Source organism: Dunckerocampus dactyliophorus, chromosome 20 (assembly GCF_027744805.1).
Source record: "Dunckerocampus dactyliophorus isolate RoL2022-P2 chromosome 20, RoL_Ddac_1.1, whole genome shotgun sequence".
Classification (NCBI taxonomy): Eukaryota; Metazoa; Chordata; class Actinopteri; order Syngnathiformes; family Syngnathidae; genus Dunckerocampus; species Dunckerocampus dactyliophorus.
Window position 1 is genome coordinate 17380396 of NC_072838.1, and position 24942 is coordinate 17405337.

General features: G+C 43.6%; 1 protein-coding gene across 6 annotated transcripts in view; it reads left to right on the forward strand.

Annotated features, from left to right (window-relative positions):
* The window catches only part of csmd3b (CUB and Sushi multiple domains 3b), a 285038-nt gene that overhangs the window by 129753 nt on the left and 130343 nt on the right, over positions 1–24942 (forward strand). For 4 of the 6 annotated variants that reach the window (XM_054763453.1, XM_054763451.1, XM_054763454.1 and 1 more), the window contains exons 5-6: positions 9949–10156; positions 23152–23264. In XM_054763453.1, coding sequence (XP_054619428.1) covers positions 9949–10156; positions 23152–23264 — 321 coding nt within the window. The remainder of the gene's footprint in view (positions 1–9948; positions 10157–23151; positions 23265–24942) is intronic. The other 2 variants (XM_054763455.1, XM_054763456.1) reach the window with 2 other exon arrangements.

Below are 24942 nucleotides of genomic sequence, written 5' to 3' on the forward strand. Positions count from 1 at the left end.
AAAAATTAAAAGGCTAAATAAAAAATTACACAATAAATCATATAAATGTCATTTTAAAATGTACAAAGTCAATGAGAAAAAAGTTGTCAAAAATTTCAGAGTAAGCCATTAAAAATAAGTCATTTAAAAAAAATAAGTCATATAAAATATTTGAAAAATCAGTCACAAAAACAGTTGTCAAAAATCTCAAAATAAGTCACATTAAAAATCACAAAATAAATCATGTAAAAACATCATTTTAAAAATGACAAAATAAATCATATTTTAAAAATTGTCATATTTAAAAATCATATAAAATGGATTTTTAAAAATAACAAAATGAATTATAGTTTAAAAAATGTTTTAAAAATTGCAAAAATAAATCATATGAAAAAGTAATAAAAAATAAACTAATCATTAAAAACCCCGAGTGTACCACTATACTGTATGTATTCCTGTTGCTTTGGAGGATGCAGTAATTTGTCCTCCAAGTCATGTGAGCTGGCTGTACAGACTCACGTACTGTTTATGTACAAGTAGATGTCAGTGATGTATGACGAACAAGCACTCTGCTTGTAAACAAGAGGCCAGCACAACAAAAGCAACACCCCCCCCCCAATCTGGGCTTGTTTATCTTTCATTTGCTCCATCAAACAATCTTCCATCATCATTGTATTCTTCTACCTCTGTCATTTATTCTCCCTGTTTCCCTTTTTGTTCCCGCTAATCCTCCCAATCGCCGTCTTGATCCATCTCTATCCAATATTCATCCGTCTTGGCTTCCTCGCTTCCTCCCCCCGAGCCTCGCTTCCATTGTGACTTCTAATTGGTTTTGCCGTGCCTTCAGCTAGCTAGCGAGCCACTTCTTTCACAAAATCATCTGTCATCATCCTGCCTTTTTTTCTTGGAACTTTGCTTTCTGTCGCTCATCAAACGTGAGCAGGTGGCGCGTGGCGCCAGGTCTGGACGGGTGCGTGCTCGTGTGGGGCGTCTCATGGATGACAGTCTGTTTCAAAAAATAAAATGAAGTGTTAGGAAGCTAAAAGAGGTTTGTTTTCTTCCCGCCTCACAGGTCAGATTAAAGGAACGCCCCCCTCCCCACCAAAAACAAAAAACAATAGGCGTGTGTGCAGCTTTAAAAAGATTTAAAAGCGACAACGTTGCTATCGTCACTTTGGTTGGCTGTCACTTCGCCTACTTTTACTTCTTGTAATTGGACAAGACGATTCAAGTTGTCTTTCTGCGACCTTGGTTTTTATTTTTTTATTTATGTTTTGCAGTAAGTCGCTTCATATCACTGATGATGAACACGCCTTCATCTCCCCATCTGCTTATTCCGACACTTCCATGACTAAGCCGAGTCGACAGGTTACGCTCGCCCTTTTGTTTGGCCGACAGCTTCTCGATCTTAGGGCCAAATTTGTCAACTGCTGGCCGACCCTTCTACTTCTGAACCGCCGTGCACAAAAGGGTGAAAATTTGTCAAAACAAGCACCCCAACTGTGTTGCCTTTGCTGTTATTTTTGTGACAAATACACCACATGGTGGCGCTGTTATTAAACAACAAAGTGTGACCCCCATACGTCGGATTGACTTGAAATTTCTTTACAAAACACCCACTGTAACTTTAGGCTGCCAAGCCTAATCACCACCAAATTGGGTACACCCCTTTGGGGGGCTGACAAGCACGTGTGTGGAAAATTTGGGCAAGATTGGTTGAAAAACATGGCCGCCACAGTCCAGAAGACATTGACCAGTAGTTTAAAGATTATACAAGGATATCTGTATTACATACTGTATACTGTATATGCTAGCTTGTCTTACAAGGCATTCTGACCACACCCCTTGGGGGTGGGGCTAGGCGGGAAAAACACCCATGGAGTGGGACCTTTTGGAATGTGGAAAATCAATGTGAAATGTTGAAGGAGAAACAGTTGCCCATTCACTTCAATGGCCGTTTTGGGCATGGAAAATGCGGAATTACAGAAAAAGGAATCCTTTTCTGGACGTGAAAGTTAATCATCGACATGTCCTGAGCTAGCTGAGCATTTTGATGTTTGAACGGCTTGAAAAATGCAGAACTAGTGACAATTCTCAAGTCATGTCCACCGAAATGTGGAACGAGTAACATTACTCCATTCCGAATTAGTGTCATGGAAAATGTGGAGTGACGAAAAAAGTAGGACCTTTTTGGAACGTGATGGTTAACTAGAATGTCCCGCATGAGATTAACAGTTTTACTTTTGAATGCTTTTAATTGCCTAAGCAAACAGCGGCTCCGATTTCGAACTTTGAGTCAAGTCGGCTTTGATGTTTCCACCGTGATTCGTCCAGTGAACGTCGCTTTGAGAAGAGCCTGGTGTGATCATGGGTGTGGCATTTATCCACGTGTCATTTGTGACAGCTCTTTATGAACGTGACAGCAAGACTTCTTACTTGGAGACACTTTATTTTTATAACGGCTTTCTTTGAACACGTCTGACCTTTTTGTGATGAGACAAAGCTTTTCTTTTTCACGCGTGCTACAAGTTAATGGCACCCTGGGGACGTTTTTTCCTAAAGACGCAGTTTTATTTTTATTTTTTCAAACTGCGTCATGCGGTGTTCTCATGATTAAGATGATCTTTTGTGCAAATTGCTCTTTTTCACAAAATATACACTCTCTTGCACCTGCACCCAAGCAGGGTGTTTGAATAGTAACGAGTAGATCTCATATTATATGTTTGAATGTACTGTAATGGATTGAAACAATAAGTAAATACCAAGTCAAACAATACAAATTAAGTAAATTATATATCAATTTCATACAAGTAGAAATAAAATACATCAAATACCTTCGAATAAAATAAATAAGAATGCAATATAAAACACTGTAAAAATACATGAAATTATTGTTGTATGTAGTAGTATTGTCATATTAATTTTCCATTCATGCATTTTATGTATCGTAAAGGAAAATAAATCTGTATATCATGTAAGACATAAATAATATAAAACAAAAAATGAATCTGAAATGATGAAAATAGACAGAAAAATAACACAACATACATAGAAACAAACAAAGTAAATATATACAATTGACATAAAATAAATATTAAAAGAGACAGACTCAAAATGAAAAGCAAACATGCCATCAAATATATTTAAAAAATACATGAAATGGATTATTGTCATTAGTAGTACTATTATGATAAATTCTACATTCATTTAGTATAATTGTTTATGTTATCATTTTTATTTTGTTTGTGTTCGTGCTGTGTAGATCTGGACCCCAAACGCAAAAGCGTGAGGCCAAAACACAGCTATGGTCTCTTTTAATGACAGTCACGCAAAGTACAACAAAGGCACACAGGAGGGGCTGGCGAGCTTTGTGTTCGTCTTGAGCCGGCCAAAGGAAAGGAGAAGGACGGGCTGGATGGCAGCGAAACAGGTGGGCACACTAGCAGAAGGCACGACAGCTACTCTATTAAATGTCCTAAAAGTACAAGTCCACAAGAACCGGCATCTCCCAGCTACAAACAATCACTTTGAAGGAGCCAGACAGCCAATCAGCAGCAGGGGCACCCAGTTGTCCCGCCTCTAGCAGAGCAAGGGCCTCCGACCTAACAGTTTAGCAGTTTTGGAATGAGTTTAAGCCTGCAGCTAGCTAGTATTAAGAACATTAACAATTTATTTATTATTAATAGTAATTTTAAAAATGTATGATGATGATAAAACAAAAGAAAATTACAATGAAAACACAGTAGCCTTGGTTTTCAGACAGTGTGCACAAGCGCCACCTGCTGGTAAGGAGTGTTACTGCACATCGCAGTTCCCTGACACGCACCCCCTCGTAATCTCATCCCCTACTTCCTGTTTTCTCTTGTGGTGATGAGACAGTTTGATAGGAAGTGCGCCCAAGCAAGCGCCACTTCGGTGAGTGCTGCAATAAAGTCCCCCTCCCGCCCTGTTTATGTGCACGACAATAACACAACAGCCTCCGCCGTGCGCCACTTCCTGTAAATATGTTGCACCCCTCTGCAGAAGTCGTTGGGTTAAACGCTATCAATACGGGTAAGCGAGCGATAGCGGCGTAATGAGATGGGGATTGTTTTTAAATCTCTGGCTGGAAATTGAATGTAATCAGTTTAGCGTGAGGTCAGTGTAGGAATTAAAAAGGTAATCAATCAATGACGTCTCACTTTGGATGATGTAGCGCTCTATCACTCTACCGGCCGTAATTGGGCTAAATGTCGACCCCCGTTAGTTGACTGGCAGACAGCAGCTGCTGCTTGATTTGTGGACAGATGGTGGGCGGTGCTGAAGGTCAGCCTGCTTACTTTCTATCTCTGCGTGCGTGTTTGTGTGTGTGTGTGTGTGTGTTTATGTGTGTTTGTGACTTTTCCAGTAATATACAAAGCTGGCAAGCAAGCGAGGGAGGGACAGTGACCAATATGCTTGTTGACATGATTAAAAGTCTGCAAAAATGCACCATCAGTGCTTTTGAGACGGTAAACATTAGAGCAGCCGCATTAAAAGTGAAGGCTCAAAGTTGAGCGGAGTTAGGTGTCATCCCTCTCGTGGCCTCAAGCATAACAACCTATTTATCCATTTAGCTCACAGAACTGTCAATGCTGCTGATGGCTGTCGAAAAGGAAGTGAGGAAACATGGAGTGCGCTACGTGGTTGCAACCAGCAGAGACGCTGCTGAGATCAGTGGGAGAGCGTGGAGGAGTGTAGCGTGCAGAAGGTTGCGCACGTGCACACACAAGCGCACACATCCTGCAGTTAAGTTCCAAATGTGAAAATTGTAAATAGTTCACGGGGTTACATTTGGAAGTAAATTGTTACTTTGATGTAAACAAAAATTTAAAAAAGTATTGTTTATGTTGTGGTATTGCATAACTTTCACTTTGACACAAAAAAGTGAAATGTATGGTTTCACAAAAAGCTGGTTTTCTTTTCTAGTTGGGAACTGATATTTTCCTGAAACTTACCTATGTTGTTCTGCTGATGACTAAAGAACGGAAAAAGGTCGAGTAAATGTGTTTCCTGATGAAAGTCTTTTGGTCGGTTCCATGTTCATATGCCGTAGAACACAGTATTCTGTGTGCCTCGAAAGGTCCGTCAAAAAGGTCTTAAGTGGCCGCGAGTGAAGGGGTTGTCTTTTGAGAAATGGCTGGGATTGAATGGTTCAAGAAACAAATCCAATTGGAGTTGATGTTCCATGTTGAGACCTCATCAAGTGCTGTTCCAAACGCACCAAAGAATTGGTGCGTCCAGTTGAGACGCTCCGCTCCTGTTTCCCAACCTCTCACATGCACTCACGGTCTTCTTAGCCTGCCCGTCCCCCCTCCCTCATTCCTGCGGTTTTGTCATGAAAGGGAATTCCTTCATGATCTGTCCCGCTGCGTGATTCTTGGAGATCTCCGCCTCTTGCTGCTGATTGGTGTAATACTTTCTTTTCCACAGCGTCCCACCTGACCCCTAAGCCATCTCTTGTTTGCGTCACTCCAATAGGACAGATGAGTATCGGCGTTCCCCGGCATTCAAACCCACATCAGCGTGCTGTCAGCATGAAGGGATTATAGGCCGTCTACATCATCTCATCCCCCCCCCCAATCCCTTCCCGGACTCCAGGGCGCATCTATGCTTCCCCCGCTGCTCTCTTATCTCCTCCATATGACTATCCATCAACCTCCCTGCCTGCGTGCGTCCACCCTGTGTGGTACCGGCTCCACGTGTAGACATCAGTCAGTCTCGGCCGTGGACTCCACGTGTGCCTGACATGGATGCGCATTCATTTGCGAGACATCTCAGCACATTCATATGTATTTCCCCCCCAATATGTTGCACTGTCACGCTGCATGGACGCACAGCAGATGTCTCATGCCAGGAATCCGAAGGTGGCAGTTCAGAATGAATCATCCCGCTTAGTTAAGAAGGTTAGGAAAGTACATGACGTGTTTAAACAGCATTCAGTTCACATGCATTTTAATTGTATGGCCACAAAAATGCATAACGGCACATAAGAAATGAATATTACAAATGTAGTCGTGTGAAATGTGTTTTGTTTTGTCATATTTTTCAGTATTTTTCCAAATTGATGAGTGTTAATAGTAATAAAAATGATAATTAAACATATGTATTTATAACATATGTTATTTAATGCATACATATAGTTTGTATTTGTAGTTTGTAAAAAGAATAATATAAAATATCATCATATTATTGTTGTAATAATAATGATAACATTATCATTATTATTAAAAAAACTAAATATATCATATTAGAACCCAACGTACTTTATAATAATGATATTTTTAATAAATAAAAAACAGACTGCTGCTGGAAAACATGAAGTAGTGGTATTAGTATTAGTAAATACTGTATACAGTATTTACTAATAATGATGTAATTATAATTATATCCAGGGTCTTGTATTTATTTGAAACTTGTGTTTAAGTACAGTTGTCCCTCACCGCAGGGTGGTTTGCATTTTGCAGCTTCCCTCTATCATGGTTTTCCAAGATGTGTAAATGAATAAATCAGGATGTGTCGTAGTTGAATGCAGGCTATTATTAGTAAAAGAAAAAAGCCTATGTTTTGCCTAACTTAAGCATTTTCAAACATAAAAATGGCTGAATGAACTACAATATAAGCCAAAATAAAATCAAATACAAGCTCTTCATGTTTGAACTCATTGTGGATGTAGTATTCTACGTTGGTCGCCAGGTGGCAGTGATTGTTTGGTGAGACAAGAACCAGACTGTCGCCGGAACATCAGGCTTTTATTGCAGGTTTAGGCACAATGATAATGACATAGTAAGAATCATCAGAATCATGTTGCGGCCATAACCCACGATAAGCTAAAACTCAACTCCTAGCGCTTGACTTCCTGACTTCCTGACTTTCTGACTTTCTGACCTCTACATGGAACACACTTACTGCGACACACACCAGCACGAGTCTTATTTATGTCTTAAATTGCTTATTTCTTCTTATTATGTCTACTATATTGGGTAACAGGAGTGACTATCGTGGTGTTATTTCATGTCTAGAGGGCTGTGATAATGTTAAAAACCCATATTTAGAAGGTCGTAAGGTTTCCTATGCTCTAACTATGAAAATAACCACTTATAACCACAATAAGGAATCCTACTTCACGGCAATTCACTTCTCACGGTCGGGTCTGGAAGCAATTAACGGCGGGGGGTTAGCGTGTATGTGTATTTCTTCCTGGTGCGATGCCAGTCGAGGATGCTGAAAGGAGCCCCAGCAGGGGAGAGAGCCGAGTGAAAGGCAGAAAAAAGGGCAAAAGTGTAGCCTGCTGATGTGATCAGAAAGGAAGGCAAAAAGGCTCATAGTGCTGCTTCCTCTCTCTCACACACACACACACACACACACACACACACACACTTCACTTCCTGGTGCGGGTCAGCGCTGGGTTGCCGAAAGACAAGTTCAGCCTCCGCAGGTTGCCGTGTGCAATAAGAGCTCGCCGCTAAAGTGCAGTCGCTCAGAAAAAACCCGACTCACGGATAGATGAACTCAGGTTGGCCCCCGCCATGCGACCCCCCTCACATGTAATACCCCGACTGGATGCCGAGGTGTTCCGTAACACAACCGCCCACTGAGGTCCTTATAGCAACATGACAGGTGCTCACCTGTGTCACTCTCTTTCTCACCTTCTGGAAATTGTGTTAGTGAACAGTGGCCCCCCACACCCCCACCGTGGTGACTTCAGGCTCGCACCTCAAGGTGTGAAAGTGGCTTTAGTGTGTGTGTGTGTGTGTGTGGCACCTCCAAAGGTGACCAATGTTGACAGTCCATCTCCACATGGACTAAAAATAAGGCCGTGATTACAGCTATGACCTTTACAGTAATCCGCTTTTGATGGACAATGGTGTCCTATAGCGGAATAACACCTCTGTCATTGCCATGGCGACCCCACATCACCTGCCTCAGTCTTCTAGAATGATCGCTGGGCCACCCCTCATGTCGCGTTGCAAATGTTTAGCACCATCAGGCTTTACCACATACTGGAGCTTGTGGTTCTTCCCAGTACGACACTGGCATGGAAACAGGAGTTCAGAACATCCCCAAGGATCCTTCATTGTCCTTATAGTCACAAAGTAAAGAGTCACAAAAACTCACAGAAGTGAGTACACGTCACACATGACAATACTAGAAAACTGCTATACCTGTATTTGAGAGTAGTCAGTGTACAGCTTGTAACTACTACATGGCATGTGCCTGTCTCTGTATTTTCTTTCTCTCTTTCACGCCTTTCTCTTTTCTGTGCATTCTCAAGACATAAAAACAGCTAAAAAGAGGCAGCTAAGAATGGGACGCACCTCTCCCACCTATAAAGCCGTCTGAAAAAACCTCCAAAAAGTTAGAACCCAGGAAGGAAGTTCCCCTAACCCAAATAGTGTAAGTGTTCATGTTGTGATGGATGTGCCTGTCACTACAGTACAAGCACGGACAGACAAGCAGAAAACCTTGTTGGGGTGTTTTAAAAGCAGGCTTTCTCGGGGAATAATGTAAATAATGTCCCATTACATGCATGAACTACCCGCCTCTTTTGATCCTTTTTATATCTTTAAAACGCACGGAGAAGTGGGCGTGTTTACGTCTCACATAAGGATTGTGGCCGTCCCCCAAAAAGTGCAGTTTTCCTTTAAAAGAATCACACAAACTAACAAAAGTGAGTACACCCCTCACATGACACATGGCGTGAATACGAGAGAAATGTAATACTTTAGAGTAGTCGGTGTACAGCTTTCCAGCAGTGTAGATTGTCTGAAATGAACAGCTTGCAAGTGGGTGTATGGTGTGACTGTGCGCTTGTGCCCTAAATGTCTTAGTGCTCTCAACACGCGTACAACATGAACGCTTTTTCCCACATCATTTAACGTATTTATAGATTGGACTTTGGCACTCGCTTCTGTTTTGTTTCATCCTGCGTCTCGCTTCCGTTTCCGCCTGCCTGCCCTCCCTCCCTACCCCGTGATCCTGGTTCTATTCCTGTCTCGAGCCGCGCTATTTGGGCTGTAATTTCCTGTCTGGAGTCTGTGATCGCTTTGTGTTTTGTTGTCCTCTTGATTCGTTTTTTGTCTGTGGGTCTTTATGTGTGTGTGGAGGGGGGGGGCACAGTCAGCCTCCAAAGTGTGTGGGTGGAGTCTGGCTCTGTCCCCACCCCCCCTTGCCCTTGTCATGTGCACATGCTCCACCCCCAAAGGCAGCCTGGCGTGTGCGCACTTGTCCAAAGTCTCATGATGCACTTTTTCAGCGTTCATTTTAACGTTTTATTCCCCAAAAAGAGTCCAAGTGCAGTCATTTTGTGTGTGCGAAGCGTGCGTCGTGGACCACCATGGCCTCCTTTATGTCCACCTACAAACGTGGTTTCTACATTGCATCTTTGCTCACTGGGGCATCCTTTTCAACACATTGGACATCATGCAACCGATGTCCCAGTGACGCACAAAAGGTCCAATGTGGTCCAATGTGTCCCCCTCCTCTGCGTATAAATTATATGTTTATAATTTATGCCGTGTGCACAGCGCAATCCATGTGTCTTTATCTGTTATGCGATCAGTCCTGGTCTCACTGCCAATTGGACAAAAAGACAACAAAACTGGTGATTGGAGGCGAGGACGGCGGCCCCTTTGGTGTCGACCGCAGGAACTGCAGCCTCACCCTCTCTGATTGTGTAGACGAGCCAATTTGGGATTGAACAACATTCAAGTGTGTTTTTTCTCAGTAAAACTAAAGCCAAGTCAGCTGATATCGGGAGAGAGAAGGCAGGGTGTTGGGCTGGCTCACCTGCCGTGTGTACTGGGAATACGTTTTCCAGTACACCTCGTACTTGACATACATTTTTACTAATTGATTGTCAAAAAACAAAACCAAAAAAGTCCGCCCCTCAGTCCCTCCTCCTCTCCCTAACCCAGGTTTTTCTATTTGTCACTCTGATTTGATTGACAGCTGAGGACACATGTGGGGGCACTGTGAGGGGCGGCAGTGGGGTGGTGACCAGTCCCGGTTACCCCGGCAACTATGGTAACCAGGCCGACTGTACTTGGATCCTATTGGCCGAACCCGGAGACACCATCTCTGTCGTCTTTACAGACTTCCACACCGAGGAGAAGTACGACTACCTGGAGGTGGAGGGGTCCGAACCACCGACCATTTGGTGAGTGATGCTCATTGCCTTACAATCTGGGGGGGGGACTAGATGATGAGATTGCAGTGTGACGTATGACTACATGGACGTTTTAAAGACTGACCCGTCCAAAGCAGTGTGGGAAGAACGTGGTCAGGTCGGCAGTGTCACGGCTGCTTATCTGTGACATACTTTATTGTAAGTGTAAAAATAAGTTCATGGCCACTGTTAGTACATGAACATGAAGTCAGTAAATGACTTGGGTCTTACTTTTCATGGCTGTGGTTGAATTTCTTTCAGACACGCTTACACTTGACATGAGTTCTTCATGTTGCACTTCACACTTCCACATGTCCGAAAAGGAGTCGGAGGAAGCAGATCTTATTCAATCCTACCTCCCATCCTTATTATATCACTATTATCATTGCTGTTTTGCTAACAAAAAACAAACAAAAAGGTAATGAGCACAGATATTTTAGAATTTGTTATAAAAAATATAACCGTGAAATATTTTGCAAAGTTGTTTTTAATCGTGTTTTTTTTAACGAGGTAACTTGCAAAAATAATCAGTTTCCGGGTCAAACTGGTGTGTTCACACATGTTCCTCATTGAGACTCAATCAGCAGCACCTCCGGCGGCGTTTGCCAAGTACTGCACCCCCCCTTCGCCTTAATTCCTTGTAGACGTGATTCATCAACACTAAAGTCCAGACAAACAACAGAACTGACCGTTGTCTTGGTGTAACGATGTGTAATTAAAATAGAACTATGCTTTATACTACGCTATGCTACATTACGCTATGCTATGCTACGTAATGCTATGCTATGCTATGCTATGCTATGTTATTGGGATTGCTGGCATTATTAGCATTACAGTCGTCCCTCGCCACTCCATCCTGTTTTTTCCAAAATATATGAATGAATAAATCATGCTGTTTCATGGTTGAATACATCCTATTGTTGGTCTGAAAATTATGCATGTTTAAGGAAATGTTACATATTTGTTGGCTGAATTCAGCCTTTTCAAGGATAAAAATGGCTAAATGAACTAAAATACAAATTTAAGGCATTCAGAAGACGTTGATGCTATGTAGTATTCTGCACTGGTCACTAGGTGTCAGTAATGTTACTGTAGCCTTTTGTGTGCGTGTTATGTTTGTAGTCTGAGTTCATGCGTACGTGCTTTTCACTCGCTTGTGCAGGAGTGCCTACTGTGGTTTCCAGGTCAAACTGGCCATCAGCCATGTTTATTTTCTTTTGATATGATTATTTTCTATTGAGTAACTGTACAGGCATGGAGGTATACTGTACAGATATACAGGTACAGCCTTTTTTCTTGCCAAACAAGTTCACGTCTAATATCAATAAAATAAAAAAATCTAACAATGTTGATTGTCCTACGAAACGTCGTGTATCTCCACTTGATGATTCTCCTGTCGAACATGACGATGCACTGTTGGAAGAATGTGGCCAAACAAGCGACGTAAACATGTTTGATAGCGCCGTGTCCCTAACGAGTCCTTCAAACATCGCTATATTCTTATTTGGAACGGAAAAAGCGCAAAGATCAAATCCGAGCAAGAAAAGTTGTGACCTATTTTGTTGCATTTTGCGTCTCCTCGGTGCATTTTGTTTTGCACAAGCACGCTAATCTGATTAGCATTCTGTCATCTAATTACACACCTTGCTTTGATTTTTCTCTTACTTGCAATTTGATTAAGCGGCATCTCGCTGCGCGTCAGAGGCCGATTTACCGGCGTCTCCGCGCCGTTGTGCATAATGTGCGTTTATTTGCATTGTTAGCCTTTGGGCAGCACGTCAGGGCCTCCTTAGAGAATGCAAATGTTGTCTGCTTTCATGTTTACACAGCTGTTAAAAAAAAAAGACTCGTAGCGGATGGTAGAATGTTGCAGGCGGGGGGGTGGTTTCATGTCTCCCAACAGCTAGCCTTTTTGGTGGCTAATTTTAATCCTGTGCAGAACCTGTGTTGAAGTCAAGCGGCGGCGGATTAACACTTAATTGCTTCCACGCTTGTAACGTAATTGCAGTATTCTCATGCTCGTGTTCGACACGTTTCCTTCAAGCGGAGGTGCTTTGCCGCCCCAGTGGTCCTTAATTCTGCTCTCACGGCCCTTCCAGAATCTTAGCCCTTACTCCTCCCTGCATTCATCCCTTCTCCCCTCGGACATTACTACGTAATAGTCTTGTACATCCCAATTTCACTTCCCGGGCAACGAGAAGGTGGATTTGGTAAATGTGAAGGTCGTGGGTCGGCCTCTCCGCAGGGAAATAGCGTGTGTTTACAATCATTTGGCCAGTAGAGCGCGCCGCTAATGGATTCCCAAGAGACGCCGCATTGACTGGTGTGTTTTCCAATGCGGACCTAGCTTTTATAAACACCACTAAAAGCTGCTGCGCCAACAAATGATGACAAACGCTCACTCCACAGCATTTGGTACTTTTGCACCTGCTTCCAATCTTTTGGTTGCGTGATGCAGCCACGTGACACACCGTGGTGTAACGCTTCTACTCCTCAACCGTTGTGCACAAAAGGGTGAAAATGTGCCAGAACATGCACCCCTGCTGTGTTGACTGTGCTATTATTTTTCCAGCAAATACAACACAAGGCGGTGCTGTTATTAAACCCCGTAGGTCGGATTGACTTGAAATTTCTTGCAGAGCTCCACAAAACACCCACTGTAACTTCAGGGTGCATAGCTGAATTACCACAAAATTTGGTACACACCTTTAGGGGACTGACAAGAACATGTGTGTCAAATTCGAGCAAGATTGGAGGAAAATTGTATGACTTGCTTAGCAACTACTTGTCCATACGTCCTTAGCAACTACTTGTCCATACGTCCTTGAGCATTTGTGGACTTGTGATGAAACATTGAAATACTCACTACAGTACATGTACCACATGTACCACATGTACCACATGTACCACATGTACCACATGGACACATTAGACTGCAAACTAGTTGAGCCTCTGTCAACAGCGCCTCTGGTGGTTTTTGCCAAGTACTGCACTCCCTCTTTGCCTCATCAACAATAAAGTCCGCACAAGCAACAGAATTGATCATTCTCTGGATGAAACGATGCAGAATGTAAATACAGCTATGCTATTATGGTTTACGCTACGCTTCGTCACGTTGGGTTACCTTTCGCCCGGTTACGTTACGCTATGTTATGCTATGCTACGCTATGCTATGTTATTAGGAATGTTAGCATTATTAGCATGACAGTCATCCCTCACCACTTTGCTCTTCAAATTTTGCAGCTTCAGTCTATCACATTTTTTTAAATACATCAACCAATAAATGCTTCATGGTTGAATGTGTCCTATTATTATCTTAAAATAATATGCATATTTATTGTATTGTATTGTATTGTACTTTATTAATCCCACAGCAGGGAAATTGACTTGTTACAGCAGCAAGCAAGATACGCAAGTAAAGAATACATAGTGACTACAACATGGTTCAGGTGGTGCAGGTGTTGTAGAGCCTGACAGCGGTCGGTATGAAGGACCTGCGGAACCTCTCCTTCTTACACCGTGGGTGTACCAGTCTGCTGCTGAAGGAGCTGCTAAGGGAACCCACAGTGTCATGTAGCGGGTGAGAGGTGTTGTCCATGATGGATGTCAGCTTAGCCAACATCCTTCTCTCCCCCACTTCCTCCACGGAGTCCAGAGGACTCATTTAAGCTTATTTTTGCCAAAATAAAAAAATGTTCAAGCATAAAAATGGCTGAAATAAACTAAAATTGAAATCTATGGCATTCAGAGCACGAAGATGTTGAATATATGTAGTATTCTACACCGGCCACTAGGTGTCAGTAATGTTACTGTCATGTTTGTTTATGTGTTGCTTGTTGGGTAAGGCGGAATAAAGTGACCAACAGTTGGTTCTTGGTGGAGTGCTGCACCACCTGTGGTATGCGTGTCGCCTGGATTCTTGCTCACGTGATATCCATGAGCTTGTGTAGGTGTACCTAATATTGTGGCCGGTGCCTGTCAGTCCGACTGGAGTACCCGGCAACACGCCTACTGATGCATCATGAAAGGACTTTTAACTTCGGCTCCCAAGCTGTCATAGCTCATTTCTACCAGTTCTAATAACAAATCCTTTTAGAAAGACGAAAGACAGGCGTCCAACATGCGCAGGCGGCGGCATCAGAGGCGAGGTGACGAGGTGACGGGCTGTCAAGTATGAGATCGCTAGACAGCGGGCTACTTCCTGGACGCCTGTGCCGCTTGACGAGACAGATAGCAGATAAACGGGACCTTCTTTCAAGGGCGACTGATTGTGAAACAACAACAAAAATGCAACACTTGCATTTGTGTGTATGTGTGTAATGTTGGGCTAGGATTACAGGCACTTAGCTCATATTGATATACTCCTGGCAGGCATCAGGACCCCTTCCTGCATACTGATGAGGACGCCTCATCAAGTGCCTGCATGGAAACAGGCCGTCTTTGCACTCCTACTGCTGTTGTCTGATAAACACCTAACAAATTTGCGTTATTAGCGCGGGCGGCCGTTAGCTGCTTGTTAATCGCCGCTGGTAAAATTAGCATTTTTTAGCAATTAGCATTCTTTTTATTTTCTTGTCTTGCGCAAATTGCCAGTGGAAATCGGTAAACAAGCACTTAAGGCCTAATTTGCGAGCGAATCGGGAAAGTGACCCAGTTTGGAGAAATCCTGCAACAGCAACAATAAAAGGTTTGAGTTAAAAACAAAAAAGGATTTATAATGGAGAAGAATATTTGTCATGACATTTGTAATTTTGTATGTATTTGCTGAAGATGCTTAAAAACAGCAGTGTTCCTGTCACATAGAGGATCTTTGACTAGCGTATTGGCAGAAGATGCTTAAAAACAACAGTGTGATCCTGGCACATAGAGGATCTTTGACTAGCGTATTGGCAGAAGATGCTTAAAAACAGCAGTGTTCCTGTCACATAGAGGATCTTTGACTAGCGTATTGGCAGAAGATGCTTAAAAACAACAGTGTGATCCTGGCACATAGAGGATCTTTGACTAGCGTATTGGCAGAAGATGCTTAAAAACAGCAGTGTGATCCTGGCACATAGAGGATCTTTGACTAGCGTATTGGCAGAAGATGCTTAAAAACAACAGTGTGATCCCGTGACATAGAGGATCTTTGACTAGCGTATTGGCAGAAGATGCTTAAAAACAGCAGTGTTCCTGTCACATACTGTAGAGGATGTTTGACTAGCGTATTGGCAGAAGATGCTTAAAAACAGCAGTGTTCCTGTCACATAGAGGATCTTTGACTAGCAGTTTTGCAGGAGATGCTTAAAAACAGCAGTGTGCTCCTGTCACATAGAGAATCTTTGACCAGTGTTTTTGCAGTAGGTGCTCAAAAACAGCAAAGCTCTCCTGTCACATAGGGGATATATGGTTTTTGCTTTTTTGTTGTTTTTGTAGTAGGGCTTGTGTGACTCACTAAATAGACATTAGCCGGTGGTGCTAACTGGTCGCTACTACATTTGTTTGTTTGCTTCTTTGGTCAGGTTGCTTCCGGATTGTCTATGGTTGCGTTCCATGTGACCATGTGACCATGTGACAATAACGCAGTCCCAGGCTCGGCTGTCCTCCGTGTTGATTTCACACATCGGGATTTTCCATCACAAATACCGAACGTTAACGTTTACGTTTTTGGAGCAAATTGGGGGAAAAAAATCTCACATCACAAATAATTGGTCAAGGTGATTTTAGTGACGTCAGATAATCGGACCTTTGCCGACTTTGCTCGAAATGAGGGAATCTGCCCCAAAGTCATCTCGATGGTCTTCATGTTGTGGCTGCCAGCGTCGGAACATCCAGCATGGCGCTGTTTCCTCCCTCGCCAGCATGGTGTGAGGCGTTCACGCAGATGCCTGATGGGGAATGCAACCACGCTTCATTCAAGAGTCAAGATTCAAGAGTTTTATTGTTATTTGCACAGTAAAACAGGTGTTCTGCTACGCAATGAAATTCTTGTTCTGTTCATTCTCCCAAGAAAGAACACAAGAAAATGAATAAGAACAGAAGAAACATTACTACCAATAAATTAAGCAACTCATAACCGAACGAACGAATGAACAGTTCATCAACATGAGGCCTCAGCACTTTTCCCAGGGACACAACAAGGCAAAGGACAAACATCAGCTAATTGTGGCGCGTGCGGGGACGACGGCCACAGAGAAGATTCATGACGTGACGGCAGCACGTGCTTCCATGCTTTATGGCTGGAACCCACACACAAGACCGCTGAATGTCACACGCGTTGCTGCAAGCAGGACATGCCCGCTTTGTTTGGTGTTTTTAACGCAGCAAATGATGTCTGTGTGCCTTTTAGAAGCCGCTCTCTTCACTCTTTCGCTTGTTCCTTTTGTGCCTTCGAATGGTTCCGCCAAAACAATATTTTGCAGCCCCCCGCTGCTCATCGATTGTTGGCAAATGATGCTATTGATCAGCCATTGCTGTAGCCAGTTTGGATGTAATCACGGCGCAGTTATTAGACTGTTGTTGGCGGGGTGGCGAGGGGCCCGTTCTGATGGCCTGGAATTAGATCTTAGGAACATATTAGCATCTCGCCCCCCTCCTGCCAGAACTACAAAACTTACTCTTCCAAATCACATTTTCTTCTTGTTTGTTGACGACGTTTCAAACCGTTAATCCAAAAGCTTCTTTTAGTTCGACGTGTTTAAGTGTGGCGTCTGCCTATTTCTGTCCCTGCTGGGTGTGTCCCCTGGGGGTGGCCACAAGTTGCGGCCTGCCAGCCTCTCACTGGCCACATTTACCGTGGAATGAGACAATCTTTGGGGGAAGAGATGCTACGGCTTTGTTGCTATGTTGTGCACAACATGCCCTCTCCAAACAGAGGAGGAGGTCTGCGCCCATCGTCGGCTTACAACAGTGTTGTAATATCTCAACCCCAAATATCGTCTCATTCCACAGGCACAGTGGCCACTCACCAGTTGTTTTTCCACCAAGGCAGGCGAACCGCCTTTCACCAGACATGCCCGACATCAACCCTATTGTGACGGCCCCCGGGGGACACACCCACCAGGGACGTCAATGGGGAGACTCCACACGTCAACATGTAGAACTGAAGACGCCTTTTAGATATAAGGTGTAATGTCTTCAGGAGTTGCCTCCATGCAGCCTTTGCGGATTTCAATGAGCTGCAACGACTGAGAAGCGGCACAGAAAACTCTCCCGTCTCTCTCGTCTGAATATGAAAAAATGAATGTATACGAAATAAAAGTCAATTCCTGAGTCATCCCTCGTTTATCGCGGTTAGCTGGTTCAACACCCGACTGCGATATCGCCTTCAATGTTAATAAACGGAACACTGTTGTAGTTGGAGCATAGACAACCTGTTTACGACTTTCCAAACACGGCTTTTAACATGATGAGAGCCTCTAGACATGAAAATTCAAAGTAATTCATCATGATTAATCACCATTTGCAACTATAAAATATGCGTGAATATGCCCATTTTTACTGCATTTTAGTGAAAGATAAGACAGGACAGGAGTACACACAGCATACTTGTGTGTATTAACAGCTCCAAACCAACTGAAAATGTCAATCCAGCTAGAAGATGCCACACGTGTGAAAGTCTACTCACCTAACACGAGTCACACTCGAGCCGTGTTATTACGAGCCAAGACGCGTTGCCTTTAAGGACACCACGCCATTTAAATTGAATTCACATTTTTTGAGTGTAGCTGTATTTTCTGGGAATTCCCAGCAGACGTAAATGCAGTAAGAGTTGAAGTAGTGAGTGATAAGAATGTCCACGTGTTGCTTTTCTTTGTCCTTCTGTTTATTTAGACCACACATGCACTCCAATAGTCACCTTGGCACGCCTATTGTTCATTGCTTACGCCACATTGCACAACTCTTATGCTGCAGGGACTGGGAAGATGGGTGCGAGCATCCATCCATCCATTTTCTATATCGCTTACCCTTGCGAGCTAACCAGTTAGCCTCAAATGTATTTCTTTTAAACTTTAAAAGCCCAAAAATGTACCACTTCCACACAGAATGGGAGAAGAGCTTATTTTCAGTCTGTCATGTCATACATGCCATGCTTGACTTCATGCAGTGTTAAGGTAATGTCACGTAAGGTAACGTCTCAGTGTTTTGTGTCATTACTGCCCCCTAGTGACCAGAATGCTACATATCACTTGTACAGTATGTCAATGTGTTTGGCCTCATAATAGAGCACACATAGTCTACCCCTAAGCAGCGGCCGTTTATTAATTACTGAATTGCGTTACCAAACTGAAAGTTGCCAGATCGTAATCCGTTAAACGTGACTTTAAAATCTCAGAGACTCATATTTCATCAGCTTCTCCAGCAAAGATGTGAGTTTTCTACGACGTGTGCTGTGTTTTTGTCGGAAGTGCTGCTAAATCCTTGCCGGTTTACTCCACCCATGGCTACCTATGGGCCGTATCCGTGCCACGACACATGCGCACGTGCAGACCCACTTGCGCGGCTGCGTTGTCACACAGCTTTATAATCACATGTGTTGTTGTGTTTTATGCCCGTGTCGTTGCGGGTAAAGCACACTCGTGGTGTTTTATGTATACGCTCGACGTCGCGCGGGTTACAACGCACTCAGGTTGCGTTTTTTTATGTGCGTGTGTGCTGGCGGCGGCGGATACACACTTGTTGTGTTTTACGTCGCTGTCTCGCTGTGTTGGCAAAGGTGAGACGGGAGGAGGAGACACATTTAGATGAGATAAAGGGGGAGAGGTGGGGGGAGGTAGCAGGGTCCTGTTGTGAGCACTGATTACCCTCTGCCCACTTGAGATTGATGGAGAGTGGCATACACACACACACACACACACACACACACACACACACACACACGCAGTCTGCTGTCTGCTGCAAACTGATTGATGATAGTTCCACCCAGACTACATCAGCCCAGCAACACTCTTGTACTCTGTGTGTATATCTGGATGGCTGTGTGTGATCTGCGTGCGTGCGTGCGTGCGTGCGTGCGTGCGTGTACATGTGTGGCAGTTCCCACCTGTCTTAATTAGAAGAGCCTATTAAGACAGATTGGCTGATTAGATAGCATTCCCCTACTGTCTAATGAGCGCTCACACACATGCACTTAATGCAGTGCAAGTCTCTCATGCAGCGTTATGAAGCGATGGCACAAGGAAAACTGTGGGAGTGGGAGTCACCCACAAGAGCTCTCCTGCCTTGTAGAGGATCTTTGACTAGAGTGTTTGCAGTAGGTCCTTAAACGCAGTCGAGCACTCCTTTTCACTAATGATTTTGCAGCACGTTCCTAAAAATAGCAGAGCACTCCTGTCATATAGAGCATCTTTGACGAGCATCTTTGCAGTGCAGTGCAGAGCGCTCCTGTCGCACATAGAAGGTCTTTGACAAATGCTCTGGAAGTACGTCCTTAAAAAGAGCGGCCGCTCTTGTCATATCTTGTCAGATCTTTGACTCGGGTGCAGCAGGTCCTAAAAAACAGCAGAGTGCTCAGTGCTCCTGGCATATAGATGATCTTTGAGGAGCATTTTTGCAGTACATTGCAGAGCACCCCTGTCATATGTAGAGGATCTTTGACTAGGGTGTTCACAGTAAGTCCTTCAAAACTAGAGAGTGTTCCTGTTTTATAGAGGATCTTTGATGAACATGTTTGCAGTTCAGTACAGAGAGCTCCTGTCATTTAGGGGATCTTTGACACATGTTTACGGTAGTTGGAGAACTCTTGCCTTCCAGAGGATCTTTGGCTAGCATTTTTCCAGTAGGTTCTTAACGGAACAGCTATCCTGTCGAATAGATGATCTTTGATGGGCATTTTTGCAGTACATCCCTTAAAATAGCTGAACACTCTTGTTACATAGAGAATCTTTGTATCACATTTTTGTAGTAGGTCCTTAATAAACAGCAGAGTTTCTGTCATGTAGAGGATCTTTGACAAACATAAGTGCAGTGAATAAAGAAAAACAGCACTCCTGACTTGACTAGTGTTTTTGCAGTAGGTCCTTTTAAAAAAGAGTGCTCCTGTCGTATAGAGGATCTATGGTGAGCATGTTTGCAGTACAGTACAGAGCCTTGCTGTCATGTGGAGAATCTTCGACTAAAGTTTTTGCAGTAGGTCCTTAAAAACAGCAGTGTTCCTGTCATGTAGAAGATCTTTGACAAGCATATTTCCATTAGATTCCTAAAAATTGCAGAGTGCTCCTGTCATATCGCAGATCTTTGATCAGCATTTTTGAAGTGCATGCTGAAAAATAGCAGAACTCACCTGTCATGTAGAGGATCTTTGACTAGCATTTTTGCAGTAGGTCCTTTAAAAACAGAGGTGCAATTCTGTCTTTTAGAGGATCTTTGATGAGCATTTTTGCAGTACAGTACAGAGCGTCGCTCTCGTGTGGAGGATCTTTGACTGAAGTTGTTGCAGTAGGTCCTTAAAAACAGCAGTGTGTTGCTGTCATTTGCAGGAACGTTGAGTAACGTTGTTGCAGTGACTGTTTAAAAAAGCCAGCAGGGCGCTCCTGTCATTATAGAGGATCTTTCCGACATGCGGTATGAAATCAGAATAACAGTTAAAGGGAGAAGTGGGTCCCCTTCCTGAATTCTCTTGAAGAGAATCTCTCCAACCTGGCTTGCAGCAGCCAGCCTCCGCCAAGTCTTCTGCATTCCTGCCAGGTGGACGAAAGCATTATTAAATCATGAATCCACGTCGGTGGCTCCAGTCCACGACGACACAGCGACGTGTTCTCCTGAGGCACAGCGTCTGCTTTCAAAGCACTTTGGACTCGTCGCACATTATGGAAGGCCGGATGATGCGTGGTGCTCCCATACTTTGAAGATATTCACAAAAGACGAGAGCAAACTAGCATGCTCATCTTGCAGCAGCTTTGTCTACCTCTGCTTGCGCTTCAAATGGTTCCTGCTGAAATCACGGGTGCCGCACAATTTGCTCCTTACTACTTTTACAACCAGGGGTGCACGGTATGAGGGAATGATGACGTCATAGCGATACGTCCGAGAAACACCCCACATACATTCACTTTCAGGGAAGACATTATACGTGCCAAATGCTCCGCAACGAGGGGAAAAAACCCACCTGGCACACAAAAAACCTTATCAGCCACCTGGAATGCCAGTGCCGCGGCATTTGAAAAGTGCAAAATGTTTGCCAGGGTTGTCCGTGGCGGCACACCGGCGTCGTGTGCCCGAATACAGCGCACCTTGCTGGGTCCCGCTCTATGCTCGGGTTCTCCTGATACTCGTGCTGTGGTAGCGTCATGATAGTTGATTAGGTACAGTTGGTCCAATCCTAATTAGTTCCAGTCCTTCCTACGCCCAGGTGTGCACAAACTACAGGTAAACCTAAATTTAAAAAGTAGATATAAAAGATCGGTTGTGGGGGTCATATCGCTCGTATGGAAATGAGGACCTGGTGCATCTCGAGTTACAACATCACTTCTGTTGCTGCTGTGTTGTGTAAAGTACTTGTTCATAATATCAACAACCTCATTTCTTCTGCTTTCTCATGCACTCCAAGTCATGATTCAAATTAGAAGCTTAAGTTAGCCTCCTTCCATCTGAATGGAGATTTTCCACTGCAGGAGATGCTCACCGCTGACCTTCGTCCACTAGCGGGCTGCTTTCTCTACCCTGATTATAATGTCATGCCATCGCTGTTCACACACACACACACACACACACACGCACACACACACTGGCCTGTATAGATTTATGCTTTAATATATGCCACACGCATGTTGCCTTTAATGAGGCACTCTGGGTAATGACGCCACCACCAGGAGTGACTGAAGCGCCGTAAACATGACGAACGCCAGCGGACAGACGGATCACGGGAGCTTCCCCGGCCAGGAAGTCCGCAGGGGAAAAAAAGATATATGAAGAGATGAGGACTTATTTGAATATAAAGTGCATTTGTTGGTGAAGTGTCACAATGATTGCGGCGGCTGGTGTGGGATGTTGCTCATCTGCAACACGCCGGGAAGTTCATCCATCACACGGGAGTCCTCGCTCGTCCTTTTTCCTTCCTTTTTTTTTTTTTTTTATTATAAATTTGCTGCCGTAATGCTTTACTGCCGGCGCATAAAAAGGATGAGCATAAAGTTTAACACACTGAAGCAGCGTGGATGCTCGCTAAAGCGTGCTATTAGTTCAAATCAAGGGAACGGTCCTTTCGTTTAGCACAAATAACACAATTAACTCAAAATGAAATATATGCTTTTGGGGGTTTTCTGCAACATTAGCAGCTTTCACAACGCAGTTTTCTGGTCTGTGCTGGTGAACAATCCAATGCAAGCCAGTCGTTGTGCAGAAATGTGTGCGAGAAATGCTAAATTTTGGGGCTAAGATGTTCTATCCATCCGTCCGTTTTCTATGCTGCTTATCCTAATTAGGTGGTGGGGGTATGCTGGAGCCTATCCCAGCTGACACCCTGGACGGGTGGCCAGCCAATGGCCAATAGTTGTGTGTGTGTGTGTGTGTTCTTATTTGGCAATTTTTGCAAGCGTTGGTGTTGTGTACATGATGTATAGTACCACTGTGCAAGTCTGTGATTGTGTTAGCATGGTGCATCACTGTGTGGAAATAATATTGAAGCATGTTATGTGTCCTAAAAATGGCCGTTCCCTGTGTTCATTCGATGAAAGGGAAGCCATAATTGCGTCTAGTGTTACCTGGACTGGAACTACGGCCCTGCAGTGAGAACTGCTGGGTCAAGTCCTCCTCATGCAAGCAGCAGGGGAAATCTGTGCAAGAAAAAGAACGATCATCTCCTACTTCATTAAGCGCCATTGAGACCCTCTAAGCATATATTAGAATCATCGTAATGATTATCCCTCTCTCACAGCAGGAGAGCTGTGCTGCTCATACCGTCCGGTGGACGGCAGGAACCTTTCATCCATTTGTGAGGGTTGTTGTTATGCTGCCATCGTGTGTTTTGCCGCATCACTTATGAATGCACCTGGTGTCGTGTGTCGCAGGTTGTCGGGCAGTAACGTGCCCTCGCCCGTCGTCAGCAACAAGAACTGGCTGAGGTTGCATTTCGTCACCGACAACAACCACCGCTACCGTGGATTCAGCGCTCATTATCAAGGTGAGTGTGCCAGCGGAAATGTACCACACTGAAACACTATCACAGGCTTATCAAGGAAGTGGACAAGTGCCTGCATTACCTGCAAGTGGCCAACAGAGGGCAGCCAGGAATTATTTACGCAAGTCTTCACAAACATTACGCTATTTCTTTACGCTTTCTCCTTGTTTTCTTTCTCTTTTGTTTTTTTGTGACTCAAAAGGAAAAAAAAAGATGAACAAAAATGTTGTGGACTGCTGCATTGGCGTTTGTTGCCCATTGCTTGTTGTCACGGAATAACGTTAAACGACGGAGCTGAAAGTCTTTTTAATGCTAGGATGCCATAAATAGTTCAGTTGAGGCTCAAACGGCAAAAAGAAACACAACATTATGCAACAAACGTTGACAAAAAATCATTTTGATGCTATATTGGTGTGAGTTTGTCCGTTCATACGCAAGCTAGCTACTTTGTTGCCACAGAATAACGTTATATGATGGAACTGCAGTTTTTTTATTCTAGGGTGGCATCAATTATTCCATATCCCATTCCATTCCGTGACCTAAACCTCAAAAATATAAATAAATGTCTCCCCAAAAGTAGAAAAAAAGAAAAAGTGTATTTGTAAAACATTTGTATTAATTGTGTTTGTTCGTATGCCAGCTAGCCACGTCCTGAGTTTGCGGATGATGATGATGTTAAACGATGAAACTGCACCATCTTTTTTTTTAATTCTCAGGTGGCATAAATGGTTCCTTGCTGACCTAAACTCCAAAAAAAAACTAAATAAAAAGTGAGAGAGCCATATTAATGTTTATTTGTTGGGTTTTGTTCATTTGCTAGTTAGCTACTTCCTGGTTTACGGACGGTAACGTTCAACAAGCAACTGTATTTTTTAAATTCCAGAAATGGATAAATGGATCCATCGTCACTCCAGCAGCCTAAAAGAAATACTTTCTTCAAAAAAGTGAAAAAAAATCTTGTTTGTCCGCTGTTATGCTAGCTAGCCACTTCCTTGTTAACTTGCAAACAAATGAATGGTTCCACTTCCCTTGTACAGTTGATCAACTGCTTTTACGGCGTGTTACTATTTTTATTTCCACGACATCGCTCTGTTTAGCTCCCTGGCGAGCTTCTTTCTGCTGCTCTTGCTGCTTTTTTTGTGTCCCACCATTCAGTTTTCACATGCTGTGTGCCAAACATTCGTTCTGTCGCCACGCATCCTCACGCCAAAGTGCACCGAGCATTTGAAGAATTGACACTTTGCCCTTGAGTATTTGTGTTTGGGAATGACGTGTGCTTGAGGCCTGCTGTCCACTCACTTTCGCGCAGCTGGAAGGTCAAAACGGCTGTTTTTATTTCATACGGAGGTAGATGCACACCTGTGGCATTTGATGGTGGGGGGGGAGATGCTATTACTGTACTATGAAATCCAATCCAATCTTCAAAGGTGAGCCTTTTTTTTATTAAAGTCATACAAGCAGTGCGTCAATGCTGTGGATAAAACGTCATAAATCTTTCTTTGATGTTTCTTTGATGTTGTTTTGTTGGCGGCCAAGATGGAACTGAAGATTCGGTGCGACTTGTATGATTTATTTCATAGCTTGTTTTGGTTTTTTTGTTTGTTTTTTAATGCTCATTTGTGCCCAGATGGTTGAAACTGACACTGAAACTAATTCAATCACTTTCATATCGACTTTTAAT